This window comes from Lepidochelys kempii, chromosome 1 (genome assembly GCF_965140265.1).
Source record: "Lepidochelys kempii isolate rLepKem1 chromosome 1, rLepKem1.hap2, whole genome shotgun sequence".
Lineage (NCBI taxonomy): Eukaryota > Metazoa > Chordata > Testudines > Cheloniidae > Lepidochelys > Lepidochelys kempii.
Genome location: NC_133256.1, coordinates 164599579 through 164616811, shown reverse-complemented (window position 1 = coordinate 164616811; position 17233 = coordinate 164599579). Strand labels below are relative to the sequence as shown.

The 17233-nt window shown below is 37.2% G+C and overlaps 1 protein-coding gene across 10 annotated transcripts in view; it reads right to left on the bottom strand.

The window, feature by feature from the left end:
* Window positions 1-17233, bottom strand: part of SYNJ1 (synaptojanin 1) — a 107505-nt gene that overhangs the window by 22942 nt on the left and 67330 nt on the right. For 6 of the 10 annotated variants that reach the window (XM_073362090.1, XM_073362098.1, XM_073362156.1 and 3 more), the window contains exons 23-29: window positions 16884-17043; window positions 13523-13735; window positions 11755-11892; window positions 11082-11120; window positions 2899-2946; window positions 1131-1169; window positions 961-1031 (exon numbers count right to left, since the gene is read on the bottom strand). In XM_073362090.1, coding sequence (XP_073218191.1) covers window positions 961-1031; window positions 1131-1169; window positions 2899-2946; window positions 11082-11120; window positions 11755-11892; window positions 13523-13735; window positions 16884-17043 — 708 coding nt within the window. The remainder of the gene's footprint in view (window positions 1-960; window positions 1032-1130; window positions 1170-2898; window positions 2947-11081; window positions 11121-11754; window positions 11893-13522; window positions 13736-16883; window positions 17044-17233) is intronic. The other 4 variants (XM_073362128.1, XM_073362137.1, XM_073362107.1 and 1 more) reach the window with 3 other exon arrangements.

The following is a 17233-nucleotide window of genomic DNA, read 5'->3' as shown; positions in this document are numbered from 1 at the left end:
GCTGGTGAATGGGACAGAGCAGTCAAGTCCCTCTCACAGTTAGGTGGCTTCTGGGGCAGGTGTGAAGAAATGAAGAATTTGCAAGTATTCATTTTCCCTTCTAGGAGCCAGAGATGCGGGTTGCTTCAAATTTATCTGAAACCTACCACCAGCTATGGGCTGAGCTTCACCCTTGAATGTCAGTTGTTGCTCCAACAACAATTTTTCACATCAGCCTTTGGTTAGCAAGTTTAGTCCTTTGACTACTAGCTCTCAAGCTTTCCTGCTCATAGGTCATTCCATCCAATTTTGATCATATTTATTGCGCTTTGTTGACCCTCTATTTTTTTTTTATTTCTTACTTGTAGAGAAGTAACTGAACTACTGAAAACTGTATGCAGTATTTCCATTTGGTCACACTAACACTGCACAAAGAGGAACAAAAGGCTACTGTTCATTCAACCAAGGCCTTCACAGTAATACAAAGATCCCAGGCAAAGTGTTAAGATTGATTAAAATCAAGGTACAACCACCATTATACATCAATTAATTGTAGACTTCAGAATGCACATAAGCCCTGATAAATCCTATCCTTCCAAATCATCTCATTTTAAACAAGAGTATAAAACATACAAAATAACTATAAAGTGTCTGATTCTGCTTCACACATTGTGTCGTTATTTAAAAGTGGCCATAAAATGCAATCACTCTTATTTGATAAAGTTTTACATATACTTTGCATGTGTAAATTACTATATAAAGGTCCAAAGCAATACACAGTCAGCTCAAAATCTTTATTGGTGTATTTACAGTCTGAACACAGTAGGAATATGATTTAAGATTTTGTCTCCTCACACAACTTGTAAGATATCGACTCAATTTTACACATCTCTCGTCCATACCACCATTCATAAGAAAACCTCTCAACTAATACAGTGTAAAAACTTCAAAAGGAAAATTCTTTAAAGTTTGAATGCCTACCGGTCTGGCTGCACTATATCCAACAGTTCCTGTGCTTGTGAATCCAGCTGAAGGTGGAGGCTGACTACGAACTGTAACAAAGCCATTAGAGACCATTGATTTAGGACATATTTCTAAGTTGGCATTTTCTGTAATATAATTAATGCAAAACAAACAGTTATCTGTATTACCTAAATTATCTTTTCTTTGTGTTCCAGGGCTTTTTTGAACTTTGAAGCATGAAGAAAAATCAGTCACAAAAGAGATTTTCATTGACAGATCAGGTGCAAACTGATATTATGCAATAACGGTATGTTATAACAGAAATGGGAACAATAGGATTGTATTAGTGATGAAAAAACCTGTGTGTGTGAGATCTCTTTTTGCAGATATTGCCTATGTTATTGATATTAGGGTTAAGACTGCCTCTGTTAGAGGGAAGTTGCTGTACTGTATAACATATTATGCAGCAACTCTGGCAGCTATGTCTTCAAAAAGGATGAGTTTCAGGAACAGTATCTGATTCAAAAACATGGTCTCAAAGTCTGTCTGTAGCTGTACATTGTTCAGTGAGTTAAAGAACTTATGTACAGATTCCTGGATCTAACCTCCTCCTCTTATTGGACACAACATTTTGACAATGAGGTCAACATTTGAATGATGATTCTGATTATCAGCCTTGAATGCTGCACTTAAACTATGAAGTGCAAAATATGTTAAAAAAAAATTTACTTCCAGTTGACACCCACCCACCCCTACCTCTGAATTCCGGAAGGGAGAGAGGCTCACTAGTGACAGATCTACTGCCTATTAATCATGAAGATCCCAGTTAGAATGTCAGCTGTGGTAACTTGAAGGATTCCCAATAATGGGTGTGTCTAATCTCAAAACAGACAGCTCTTAATTGGTTAAATTTGCTCTAATTGGCAGATAAATTCTGCTCTCAAAGGCTATGTCTACACTAGCACTTAAGCTGTACCAACAGATGCTGCTCAGGGGTTTGGGGAAAAATAACCCTCTGAACTTCGTAAGTTACACTGACAGAAGCGCCAGTGTGGACAGCACTACGTTGCTGGGAGACATGCTACCGCCACTGTTGGGGGTGGTTTAATTATGTGGACAGGAAGCTCTCTCCCATCAGCACAGAGCGGCTACACAGGAGATCTTACAGCAGCACAGCTGCAGCGGTACAGCTATGGCGCTGTAAGCTTTCTTGTGTTGACACGGCCTTCAGGTATGTCGACGTTAGAGCTGGAAGGTACAACTTCCAGTTTGAGTAGACATGCCCATGCTAACTCATGCAAGCTAAAGATTGAGCGTAGCCATGACGGCACAAGCAGGGGAGGGGCTAGCTGTCCCGAGTAGGGTCCCATTCGAGACAACGGGCATGTACTCAGGGTAGTTAGCCCCTCCCACTGTGGCAATACTTATTTTCAGTGTGTTAAAATATTTTAGTGGAAATTACTACCTTGAAAGTTCATATGACATTCAGTTCTTTGTTTAAAAGAAAAAAAACCAAACTTGCTAGAGCCCTGCTTTAGTCAGATAAAATATTCTTTATTCCTAAGTCTTCTGCCTAGAACAGATACATATAAGCACCTATTTAAAAGATTTCACCTTAATCCACCCCCACACACATACACACACCCTTCTGAATTATTTTAAACAATTCTGAGATTAAATCTTGAAAGTTTTCAGTACCATGGTTTAATTTTTTCACTTAATCTTTCATAAGTGAATTTTGACTCACAACATAAAAGTTGCAAGCAACCAACAAATGCAAGTAATTAAATAGAAGACAGTCTGGAAAAATATACTATAGAAGGATAAAAGTTTAGGAGTTACACAACAAATTGATGGACTTAAACAGCAAGAATGTCTTTAAGCAGTGAGGACACTAATGTCATTCATATATTAATTTAAAGATTCATTTCTACCACACAAAAATCATTATGTTACCTTCCATTTCTCTCCTTGCTACCCCAGGACTGGGAGGAGCTCCAAGACCTTTTCAGAGAAAGAAGAGAAGCTGTATATTGCATAAGGATAAGCAGCAGACTGAAAAAAGGCAGAAACGTACAGGACATAACATACAAAAGAGCTTTCATATTTAAGGAACTTTTAAATGGCCTAACCATACTGCACTCTTACCACTTGCAGCAGCACAAGAAAGTCACACTAACTGGTAATAACTCAACAATTCAGTTAATATATAGAAATATTACATGGCTTCAGTTTAACATTTTTGTTAAAAGAGAATTTAAATTTCTGCTATATTCACGGCCTAAAAATTTTGTTAAGGCACAATTAAAGTTGACTGGCAGCGCCTTGCACTCTTCCAAAATATCTTAATTATATTATGCTGCTATAGTTATGTGGGAGTAATTATACCGTAATAAAGTCACTTTTACTCTGGAATAAAGTGTCCACACAGGGGGTTAGTTCTGCCAGTCAATTTCTCTATGTAGATGACTAAAGTACATGTGATATTTTACCAGGTATAGGGTGTTCTTCAAAACTGTATTATTTCATTCATTTGTATGCACACCAACTGCCCTTCGCTGTATTAGGGGCAGCTATATTTTGTAGTAGATTCCCACAGTTCACACTAAAATATGAGGAGAGGTGTGGCTGTGCCCAAAGGCATGAGGAACTCTTGTTTCTCTTCTGAGTTATTTGGATTGTGAAAATAGTAGTCTGGTGGCACACAACACTGCACTACAAGACAGACCCAAGTGCAGGTGATGTTCCAGAGGTAATCCTTAGGATATGGATCAAGGGATGGTTACATCTGGGACCTGTAGAGTGATTTGTGCAGAGTAAATATTATATTATTACCACCTAGCTCTTATATAGTCCCTTTCATTAGTAGATGTCAGTGGTCAAGTGGAGGACAGGCAGAGCCAGCTAGTCTTCACTAAGACTGCGTTAAATTCAACTTTTGCCTTAGTGAAGACACACACTGATGGTTTCTCCTCTGTACCCATATGCTGTATTCCCAGAGTGTTCCATAGCATCTGAAAGGACAGATGCTACAAAAGTCTGCGAGGAGCAGGTTGGAGACTCACTCAAAGTGGGCATTGTTAACGTTGTGGGTGGGACTGGTGTGTAACTTAATCCTGTATTTCCTGGTTTTCAGAGGTTTAAGTATAGGTGCACTCAGTATTCTGGAAGGGGAAAGGGCACTGCTACCAACCATAATTCTGTGTTAAGGAAGTGAATTTCCCTTAGTTTTTTGAGAAAGGTGTGGTAGAGAGGAGGGCATGATTGGGGAGCAAAAGAAGGCTTTCTGGGAACACCTGAGTGCCATGCAGCTACCAATTCTGTTCTTCCCCTATCCCCTCCTCGCCTTCAGCAAGGGAGCGAGGAAGGCAGTAACTGATGGGCTGTGAACACATCTACCATTTGGAGGCAGAAAGGAGAAGTGGAGGAAAGCCCCAGACTCCATACTCAACTTCAGGGGCTAGTGCAGGAGGAAGGGACTCTGCACTCTGCAGAGGCGTGAACTGACTTGTTCATTTACTTGTGTTCTCCTCCCCCTTCTCCCAATGTTTACCTCCACTCCTAGTGTGGAATACAAGTTTTCAAAACAATCTCACTGTGCATGTGAGTTTTAGAGCAATCTGAATTAAAATCAGCTCCCTGTGGGAGGTTGAATTTGAGAAATCTTTGGACTAAATAACTCCAAATGTACAGCAAGTACACCCCTGACTCTGTGGTGGCATACCAATAGACACATGGATTTTAAAACACTGAAAATTAAAAGATCATAATATGGGGAACCATATATTGGGAACCCCTGGATCAGACGACTCCAACTCCACCACTAATGCTACCCTTGATGTTAATAATTAAGGTTACACCAGGATTTCTATTTTAACAGTGGTGAAAAAGCTCTTAAAAAAATCGGTCTTTTGGGTTAAAGTATCACTTTTCACTTTTATTGTAGTTTGTGCACCTCTTTATTTTTTTTTATAGCAGTGTGGAGGAAAATACCATTTGACATTTGTTTTGACTGTCTTAAAGAGAGCCTTATGACTGAAATTCTTCTAGTCTCTCACATTTCCTTCACAGCCCTGTTTCCAAGGAACACCACCACTTTAATTATTACTGATAGAATGTTGAAATTTGTGGGTTTATTTTTCACAACAAACAAATTACCGTTTTGATTAAGGACAGTATCCTGGTGCCACATTAGTCAATGTCCACTTTCCACTAGTCCTTAAGAAGAGGGTTTTTGGGGTTTCTTTAAGCTTGTTTAAGTTTGTTTCCTAACATTTTAAAAACATATTTTGTCTAGTGTCAAAATTACTCTCCCCATCTTTCTCTCTTCCAGTTACCAGACTGGCTGCCCCCAAAATTCCTTCATTATATATTTGCCCCCAGTGTGAGCCTATTAGCATAGCAGCAGTCCCAACACTCTGGAAATAGCATTGAGAGCGCTAGTATCCTAGCACAGCAACAGCGGATACAGCCAAATTATGGAAGTGCCAGTCCCTAGTCTATAGTTAAGGCTGAGTTAAGTTCTCTCTTAAAAGTGTAGCCACTTGGTTATATATGAAGAATTCAGTATATCCTCTCCAAATTACAGCACTTACTCTTGAGTACTGAATGAATTTTCTGAGACTTAAAGTAAATCTGTTAATTAGTTTGAGTGAAAATTTAAAAAAAGTGTTCCTTTCAGAAATTCAGCACCCTATGTCAAAGTTTTTTGGTTATTTTTTAATGGTCTTTTTTGCCATTTTTCTTCATTACTGAAAATTTCTTCAGTAAAGGATGCAGAATTTTGTTTTTTGTTTTAAACAGAATTCCACAAAGAATTACCTATTTTCAAAATGATTGCCATATCCTAATGCATCCAGACAACCTTAACTCTGCTCCATAGACACATCAGAAGGGGAAAAAGTTAAAAAATGGAATGGGTCTTTGAAATCTATTTAACCTAATCTAGGAGTACAAACATTATGCACTGATCTTAACTGTCTGGTTATTTCATGACATCATCACAGGGTGGAGTAAAGGTTGTGTGGGTATATAAAACTGTGCTTCTCCATACCTTAATGTGTTTGTATTTCTTTTAAGATAAACCTTAACTCTGAATTTCCTGGTTTTATAATATTTGTTTTTGGGATAATGGCAACGTCCCTGTAATGTATTCACTGTACATTACTGGTACATACCCTCAAACTTAACTCCATCTTAACAATAGTTTTTAAACTGACAAAGACAACTTTTAGCCCTTTATACTGTTAAACAGAAATATTCTCTGTACAGAACTTGGTATTGCTAATGGAAAAAAATATTATACAATGGTGACAAGTCACAATCATTAACTTTCTTCATATTCTGTAAGATATTACTTGATGTGTTTCTAAATCATAAATATGTAAGGCACTACAAAATATGCTAACTGAACCCTGAACTCCAAAGATTTGAAAGCTAATTTTATTTATTAAATTATTATTATAAGGTACTCAATGACAATCATAGCTTGAACCTCCAGGCAAAAGCATTATTCATTTGCAAATATCTAAAAGCTGAAGACCAAAAAAAACCCTTGAGTTCTAGCCTACTCCTAATAAAGATGCGAGACATAATTACACTGTGGGAAAGCTTAGAGTCCCAATAGGAGTCTTCAAAGCATACAGGGGCACAAGGAGGAGTGCCACAGACCCTGAAGAGGTAAAGTGCCTGAGATAAAAGGTTAAAAAAACAACATTATTATGGGCAAAACTATCACATAAGGTGTCTATGTTTAAAATTATGTTAAGGATTCAACTTACATGCATACCAGTACCTCAATTTATAATTAGAGAGGACATGAAAGCGATCCTTAACTCGTGTCAGTGTATGTGTTGCATGGATCTATGAACGATATTTATTGTATACCATGTGCTGCAATATTTTTTACAGTATGTAGTACCACCTACACCATGCATTATAAATATAGATCAGATCCAAACAACTCACACTCTAAATAAGATGAAAGAAACAACATGAGACACAGGACAACAGTTCAAGGAGAGGTGTCACAGGATTGGACCATGATGGAAGAAAGGAGGAATTGCTTGAAGAACGGGCTTTATGAAGGATTGGAAGGAAGATACAGAGGATGTCTATTCCAAGTGTATGGAGCAGCAAGGCAGAAGGCATGAAGCTGTGCGTGGGAAGTAGAGAAGGGATGAGTAAGGTAGAAAGAATGGGATGAATGTATGGCCAGGATGAGAAATGAAAGACGGCATGACAATTTTATTTACTAGTTACATATGAATAAAATAATAATTTGCAATGCTCATTGAGTGACACTAGTTTTTTCACAGTTTAAGCTGGAGCTAGGATAGACAGGATTCTGTCATTGTACAGAAAAATACTTGGCAATGACATATGATACAAGCGAACCATATAATAATATGCAGAAAGTGCAACACGTATTAGCTGCTTTCTAAAATTGTAATTATTTTAAACTAAAACCAGAATGGTTCATCTTAAACTACAGATTACCAAATGAGAGCAAAACTGGATTTTGACAGCTTGATTGATGCACCAAACACTCTTTCTTATACCTATCTAAACTTGAGAAATTGAGTGAAAGGATTTATGTTCTACAATGTTCTACCTTAAAATATACATTTAGAGATAAATGTGAATAATAGATCTGTAAACACACACACACACACAAAAGTTGTGTGTGCATGTATAAATTATAGCCATGTGATGAATTGCACAGCCAATGCAATTTTAATATGCCTTTAGCCACCTCCCACCTGTTCAATAATCCATTCCCCCATTATTTATTCTAACATTCCAAATCCAGGAAAAGTTTCAAACAGCTGCCATTTAAAAAAAATAAAATCAAAAAAATCAAAATTGCCACAGAAATGTTTCCTCATCCTCCCCCCTCAAATGTATTTAAGTGCTACGTATATCTATGGCTCAATACAATAAAAATACGAGTTGTTAACTTATGTACTGTGTACAACATTTATCCTGTTTTGTAAGACTCACCAAAAGTCTGTAGTTTTACTTTTCTGGAACATGTGCTTTCTTGCAAGCAGATACATGTTAACTTTAACTCTCACTCAAGAATCTCTTGTGGAAGTAACAAGGGAAATTTGAAAATGAGTATGACACACAGTATGTTCACACATATATGAATATCCAGAATTATCTTCCAATTCAGCTATTTTATATCTGAAGTTCTGAAATCAAATTTATTTAGGAATACTTATGTATACATAGCCATCTTCATAAGAACATAAGAATGGTCATAATATGTCAGACCAATAGTCCATCTAGCCCAGTATCCTGTCTTCCAACAGTGGCCAGTATCAGATGCTTCAGAGGGAATGAACAGAACAATTATCAGGTGATCCATCCCTGTCATCCAATCCCAACTTCCGGTAGTCAGAGGGTAGCGACACGCAGAGCACAGGGTTGCGTCCCTGACCATCCTGCCTATTAGCCCTGATGGATCTATTCCCCCGTGAACGCGTCTAATTCTTTTCTGAAACCAGTTATATTTTTGGCCCTCACAACATCCCCTGGCAATGAGTTCCAAAGGGTTGAATGTGCCTTGTGTGAAGAAGTATTTTCTTTTGTTTGTTTCAAACCTGCTGCCAATTCATTTCATTGGGTGACCCCTGGTTCCTGTGTTATGTGAAGGGGTAAATAACACTTCCTTATTCGCTTCCTCCACACCATGATTTTATAGACCTCTTATCATATCCCCCCTTTGTCGTCTCTTTTCTAAGTTGAACTGTTCCAGTCTTTTTAATCTCTCCTCATATGGAAGCTCATATGGATGCGCTTCTCTGTACCTTTTCCAACTCTAATATATCTTTTTTTTCAGATGGGGTGACCAAAATTACACACAGTATTCAAAGTTGTGGGTGTACCATAGATTTATGTAGTGGAATTTTGATGTTTGCAGTCTTATCTCCTTCCTAATGATTCCCAACATTCTGTTCGCTTTTTTGACTGCTGCTGCACATTGAGCGGATGTTTTCAGAGTACTATCCAAAACGACTCCAAGATCTCTTTCTTTAGTGGTAACAGCTAATTTAGACCTCATCATTTTATATGTATAGTTGGGATTATGTTTTTCAATGTGCATTACTTTGTATTTATCTATACTGAATTCCATCTACCATTTTGTTGGCCCAGTCACCCTGGTTATAGTGAGCTTCCTTTGTAATTTTTCACAGTCTGCTTTGGACCTAACTATCTTGAGTAATTTTGTACCATCTGGAAACTTTGCTACCTCACCGTTTACCTGTTTTTCAGGATCATTTATAAATATATTGAACAGCACTTGTCCCAATACAGAGTCTTGGGGGACCCCGCTATTTACCTCTCTGCACTGTGAAAGTTGACTATTTATTCCTACCCTTTGTTTCCTATCTTTTAACCAGTTACAGATCCATGAGAGGACCTTCCTTTTTATCCCAGGATTGCTTACTTTGCTTAAGAGCCTTAGATGAGGGACCTTGTCAAAGGCTTTCCGAAAGTTCAAGTATACTAAATCCACTGGATCGTCCTTATCCACACGCTTTTTGACACCCTCAAAGAATTTTAATAGATTGGTGAGGCACGATTTCCATTTACAAAAGCCATGTTGACTTTTCCCCAACATATCGTGTTCATTTAGGTGTCTGATATTTCTGTTCTTTACCAAAGTTTCCACCAATTTACTTGGTACTGAAGTTAGGCTTACTGACATGTAACTGCCAGGATTACCTCTGGAGCCTTTTTTAAAAATTGGCATTACATAAGCTATCCTCCAGTCATCTGGTACAGGGGCTGATTTAAACAACAGGTTACATACCACAGTTAGTAGCTTTGCAATTTCATATTTTAGTTCCTTCAGAGCTCTTGGGTGAATACCATCTGGTCCTGGTGACTTATTACTGTTTAATTTATCCATTTGTACCAAAACCTCGTCTATTGACGTCTCAATCTGGGACAGTTCCCTTTTTGTTACCAAAAAAGAATGGCTCAGGTGTGGGAATCTCCCTCACATCCTCTGCAGTGAAGACCAATGCAAAGAATTAATTTAGCTTCTCTGCAACGGCTTTGCTACCTTAAGTGCTCCTTTAGCACCTTGATCATCCAGTGGCCTCACCGATCGCTTGGCAGGCCTGCATCTGATCTACTTAAAAATATTTTGCTGTTAGTTTGTGTGTCTTTTGCTAGTTGCTCTTCAAATTCTTTTTTAGCCTGCCTAATTATATTTTTACACTTGACTTTCAAGAGTTTATACTCCTTTCTATTTTCCTCAGTAAGATGTGACTTCCAAATTTTAAAAGATTTCTCTCACTCTCTCTGCCTCTTTCAGTCAGTTATTTAGCTATGGTGCCTTTTTTTGGCCCTCGTACTTTCCCCTCCCCCCCCCTTTCTCATTTGGGGTATACATTTAGTTTGAGCCTCTATAATGTTTTGGTTTTTTTTTTTAGTTTTCATGCAATTTGCATGCATTTCACTCTTGTAACTGTTTCTTTTAATTTCCATTTAACTTTGTTTTTTACAGTAAATTTTTTCAAATAATATAAAAGTAAATAATTTTCTCTACTGGTTTTTCTACCTTAAACCACAAAAAGAAGGTATTGTGGATGAACTAGTCTTAATCTGTGAAATGTTACTACCTGCCTGCATGACTATCAGTTGACCACAATCCTCCTTTTTACAACGTTCCTCATGGAGAAAAAAAAAGCTAGTCTGAAGTTAAGACAGCTTTTATTTTTTTAAAAGTGTGTTTTGCATATTGACTAAGTTTAAATTATGAAGATCAGGACCAGTTTTAACTGACAGGACTATGGCATGTCAATAACTGTTGAAAAATATTGTCATGCTCCTTATTTACTCATCAAGTAGTAGTAGCTGCTGTCCAGAACTTACTGCCCACTAAGATTAAACTGTAATTCTAGAGAGAAGATAGAGTTTACGGGCTCTCAGAAAAAAAGATATATTGCTTTTTAAAGGAATTCTTTTTTGAAGTAACTGAATATATGCCACAACACATCATCAACTTCTGCCTTTGGGAAGCATCAGATTAAATATTCTCAGGATAAATATACTGTTATATTAATAGCCATAGAAGTTGTGCTATTTATTAGTCATGTTTGAAAACCAAATTAAATTATTACCTCCAAATTCTTTTCTAGCAGGTGCAGGACTCCTACCCCCTTATAGTATAAGAAATGTACGCAGCATTAAAGAAAAAGCATCAGTATAAAAAAAGGGGAGAAAAAAGAATAAGAAAGTTACAAGCATCAAGAGTCACTTTGGTTAGTTGTTACATGGCTCATATATGGTCTCTCAACATCCAGTTTCTCTTAATGCTCTACTGCTTACACTTCCAATTTATCTAAATATACTTTTCCCTAAAGTGATTAGCTTTACCATATTAAACATACATATGCAATCTGTACTTACTCAAAAGTTAACAGGAATATCATTAACATCTGAATTAAATTAGTAAAATCAAAAGATTAAGAACTAGTTCTTAAGAAACATTAAAATGCCGTAGATAATGAAAATGTTAAATACAAACATCCATAGGAAGACGATATTCCTAACTCAAAAAAATTAGCACAATTGTGTATTAAAAAGTAATCATAAAAAGTAGCTGTGATATGTAAAATCTAGTCAAAAAATTCAATTTTTAAAATTAGTTAAATGGATCGAATACATTTTGTAAAGAAAAAGTCAGTAAGTCACCTGGCCAAAATAAATAAATAAATAAATAAAATCAAACAGACTTAAATAAAACTGTACATCAAAAGATCGTCCATTGTGTGGTATACATCACTACATTACCTGATGGTGGGGGTGGTCTCTGTGGTGGAGCAGGCCGTGTAGGTGGAGCCACTGGGCGAGGGGGAGGAAGACGTTTAGGCTCTAAGCTCTGAGTAGACTCTTTCTGTTGTGTAATTGGTTGAAAATCAACTGGAGAACCTGATCAAGAAAATCAGCATATATTTAATGACCTTGTTAAAAAAAAATATCAAGTGAAGTGCTAAAGATTTTCTATTGAAAAGTTTTTTGTAAAGGTTTCTGTCAATACCACCAACTGTGGATATACACACTGTGGTCGTGTTGCATTGTCATGTGGCATTGAAGTTTCCAGGGAGCAAGAATAAGAGGAATGGACTTTGATGAGAGTGTGAATTAATTCACATGTTGATTAGGAATGATATCTGCCAAAAAGTTTGATCATTAAGTATTTTCTGGGTACCTTAAAGATTCTTATAAACCACATTTCATCAAATACATTTCCATTCTATTTCAACCCAGGCTTTATTTATTTGCTTATTTCCTTTAAGAAAGGGAAATTTGGAGGGTGTTCTGTCAGATAAGCATGATCACTGTAAAACTACCTCCCATTACAGTGACACAAAGAAACAGTTTAAAAATGAATTGGTGTGGCAATGTTTTTTAAAGTGCCAAAATATCATTACAGTTCCCTATTCCCATTCTTATCACTAAGACAAAGCTGTTTAAACTGAAAATCATATACACAAAGCTCTTTCTCCTACAAGCTGAAGTTAGTCATGCAACAATCTTGCCTTATACTGGTATAAATCCACTTTTCACTAAATTGAGGTGTACCTAATCCAGGGGTTCTCAACATATTTTTTGGCAGCCTCAGAGTGCTGCCACCAACTCTTGCTGGTGGCTGCTCTGAGAATTTTTCCTAAAGTAACTTAATTAACTTTAGGAAAAAAAATAAATATGCACATATACATGTCCCAAATCATCGTAATTTATTTATATAGGGTTTTTTTTTTTGCAGATTCAGTAATAAAAATAATGTATAGTTGTCTCTATGCTTTACTGGACCTAAACAGAATAGAAACAAAAATAAGGTGCTCTGCATGTTTTGATTATTATTATTATTATTTTAATTTTAAGATTGCTAGTTAGTAAGTCCGCTACTGTGAAAAGTGGTATTTGTATATTTGTTAATATCACTTTTCACAGCAGACTTAGTCAGCTCTGGCATGCTGGGGGACAAATTAAGTCCCAGATGATGAGGTGGGGGGGGGCAGAGGAGACAGCGGGAGTTGAGGTGATGGCAGGGGGTGAGTCCAGGGATGGAACCTAAAACCCTGCGGCTGGGGGACCGAGCCTACAGCCCACCACCCCAGGGCAGATGCCTGAACCCTGAGCCCCACTGCACTCAGGAAGGTGGGGAACTCACACTGGTTGCCTGCTCCTACAGTGTCTGTGGCTCTGGAAGAGGGTAGGGACCAACCCCTGCAGGCAGCCCTGGGGGAGGAGCTGCTGCTTTGCTGTCCCTCAGTGACAGCTAGGAGGCTGTGGCTGCATTTGAGAAACACTTATCTTATCAGTGTGGTTAAAATAAATGAGGAATATATTGATACACCATGTCACAGGGTTATTCACTGGAGGTATAAAACAGATTACTTCACTTATTCTAGTTACCTACAATTTGACCTTGAATAATATGTAACCCTGATAAAACACCTATTAACTAGTTTAATATTTACTGTATTCTTCAAGGTCAAATTGTAGGTAACTAGAATGAGATGTAGTTGTCTGACTTATGTAATATAATACATACATTTTGAGGATATAGGTGGTCCAGGAGTTCTTGTAGGTGCTCGACTTGGTCTCACTGGAAGGGTGGGTAGTGGTCCATCTGACAATGTGGGTGACTGGCAGGGACTGGAACGAGGTGAAGAGCCTGGTGAGGTTCGAAGACTAGAACTTGTACCTGGCTGTAGATGTTGAGGAAAAATTTCTTCCACTTCAGTACTATAGTCATCAATATCACCTACAAAAACAGAAAAAAGTTTATAAAGTAAAAGGGATCTACAAATGTTTGTCCCATCCACACTGTCTCCAGGCATGGAAGTTATTTATTGTGATGTCTACTTTTCACAATGAAATCATAAAAATCCTACGTTTCAAGAGCAGCTGGAAATACTCAAACTCTGCGCATATTGAAAATGCCAAGTACAAAAGGAAAATCACACTATCTAAAATCTTGATTGTATACAAAGCCTATCCTTTCAGATGGCCACCAGAGAAGACCAGGTTCTGCTCATAAAACGCAAATAATTAAATTTCTATTGAAGAAATCTTTAAGTATGTACTTAAAGGACCTAGAAGCTAATTGTGAAACATCTATCTAACTGGGGAATAAGTAATTCTATAACCCAAAGGTTACTAAAAATAGGAGCCCTTGTCCCAAAACAAATGAATAATTCCCACTCAGAAAAATATATCAAATCAGCTGGGAATGAGAAAAGCTTGCTGAATTCTGGGAAATATTTTCACCAGATATATTAGTCATACGCCAAAGATAAGGGGAAAAAACTATGTAGCTATGATTTTTTTGTTCTGAAGGTATTGCTAGATAACATAGGTCCCTTCACTCCTTCCATCATTTATGACAGACTTTAGAGTGCCTTCATGTCCCTGTGGGATATTGCAACAGGTGTCTGAGGTCTTAAACTTTTTTTTTTTCTTTTTGAAGTGTATGAATCTTTTCAACAGTATGTTCTGCATAGAACTTTACAGTAATTAGGACACTTAAATAGTGTAAAACACAGCTGTCTACTTACACAACAGTGCTTCATGCAGAGAATTCATACCAGTACTCAGAGATCTGCACTTGTTCTTCATTAATTTCAAGGTGGAATTTAAGATGGTATTTTTAATCTATAAAGCTGTAAATAGTTTGGGCACAGTACCATGTGTGATACTGCAGCAACTGCAATCTGCCAAGGTGCTTAAATCAACAGTTAAGTAGTTTTAAACGAGGAAACACCAGACAGAGCATTCTCAGTTAGAAGTCCTTGACCCCATTACCTCCTTGGCTTGTCAAGACCTGGATTTTTTTTTAATCTTTATAACTTGCTTTAAGGATCATCTATCCTTTAAGATGTTTCATAGAAGGGTGAGTGAGGGATTCTGAGGTAGTTGTGGGGCATTATTATTTACGGTGTTTTTCCTGTTAAAGGGACCATGTGATGTTAAATGAAGTGTAATTTGGTATGACTCGGAAAGTAAAATCTTCTGTATTGAGGACTGGTAAATCTTTGACCTGAGCATTTTCTTTCTGCTATCAGAATTGTGGAAGGTGCTGCTACAGACGGACTATTCCCCTCCTATTTCCAGAGGCAGTTCTGTGCTGCCACACACCCTTCCCCGTGAAGTCACCACAGATTTCGTGGCGTGTGCCTTGATTCCATCTGGAACAAGAGCACTGGATCCATCCGGCTAGGGATAGTTTGGGTACTCTGAGTCCTTAGCACTTTGGATGAAAACAGATGAACAAGGAGCCCAATATTCTTGTCAATTCTGTGTACCTGAAAGACATCTTTAGTGCTCTTCAAACAGCCAAAGTGTGCCACAGATCTTCTGTGGGGATCTTTGGCTTTGGAAGTAATGATGGGATGATGATCTCCCATGAGGCAGGTTGTATTAATGTAGATGGAATAAATGGTCCCAAAGGTGTCAATGGTGTTTACATAATCTAATCGCGGTCCACCATTAAACAGTTTTAAACAAAATTCATCCTTTTAACATTTTATCAAAGCTATAGGAAAGGAGGAAAACCAGTTAAAACATTTAACTGAACTGGAACCAGTATGTGATTTTGCATGTGTTCCAGTGAATGGTTGCATACTTTCAAAAGACATTTACGTGCCAGATATGCTAAAGATTCATATGTCCCTTCATGCTTCAACCACCATTCGAGGACATGCATCCATGCTGATGACGGGTTCTGCTTGATAACTATCCAAAGCAGAGCGGACCGACGCATGTTCATTTTCATCATCTGAGTCAGATGCCACCAGCAGAAGGTTGTTTTTCTTGTTTGGTGGTTCAGGTTCTGTAGTTTCTGCATCTGAGTGTTGCTTTTTCAAGACTTCTGAAAGCATGCTCCACACCTCATCCCTCTCAGATTTTGGTCAGCACTTCAGATTCTTAAACCTTGGGTTGAGTGCTGTAGCTCTTTTAACTAACGCATTATTTTAAGCATCATCAGCATGGAAGAATGTCCTCTGGTACGGTGGCTGAAGCATGAAGGGATATATGAATGTTTAGCATATCTGACACATAAATACTTTGCAACTCCAACTACAAAAGTGCCATGTGAACGCCTGTTCTCACTTTCAAGTGACAATGTAAATAAGCAGGCAGCAGTATCTCCCGTAAATGTAAACAAACTTGTTTGTCTTAGCAATTGGCTGAACAAGAAGTAGGACTGAGTGGCCTCATAGACCCTAAAGTTTTACATTGTTTTGTTTTTGAGTGCAGTTATGTAACAAAAAAAAAAATCTAGATTTCTAAGTTATACTTTCACGATAAAGAGATCGCACTACAGTACTTGTATGAGGTGAATTGGAAAATACTATTTCTTTTATCATTTTTACAGTGCAAATATTTGTAATAAAAATAATATAAAGTGAACACTGTACACTTTGTATTCTGTGTTGTAATAGAAATTAATATATTTGAAAATATAGAAAAAAATCCAAAAATATTTAATAAATGTCAGTTGGTATTCTACTGTTTAAGAATGCAATTTTAATAGTGATTAATTTTTAATTGCAATTAATTTGAGTTAATCACATCAGTTAACTGCGATTAATCGATAACCCTAACTAAAACCATTTGAAAACCTCAGCTTTTATTCCCAGTGCCTCCTATGCCTCTGAACAATACCCAGGAAATCTAGAAAAAAAATGGTGGCAAATTTATCAAAGCCACCAGCACAGATACAGCGCAAACTGAAACCAAAACTAATGTTGCTCTGCAAACTCTGCATATGTTGCTGGAGAGTCTCTGATTTTTAAATTTATCATCCTTGGATTGTTTGGCATAAAGTTAAAATAAATTGTTTAAGAGATATATAGATTTAATTAAGTAATATATCTAGGATGTAAAGAAGTTAATTTGATTCAACAGACCTTCCATATCATAGTCTGCAGAAACCTCAGCATCTTCACAAAGCAAAGTGGAGCTGGTTGATGAAGGCAATCCAACCATCTTCTCTAGATTCATCTCCTCTTCCAAACTTCTGATCCAGTCTGAGTTTTTCAAGTTAATGTTTATGATCCTTCCTAAAACCTGAATTTCCACATGATTAAAAAAAGACACATGCAAAGTACAAAAATTAAAAACTAAGCACTAAAAATCAGGGATCTAAATTAAAAAAAAAACCCACAGAAAGTACAATCTGCTATACAGAATATTATGAACAAGGTTCTATGTTTTTCAGGATTTTTGTGACAAAACAATGATTTTTGGGAGCTTTTTA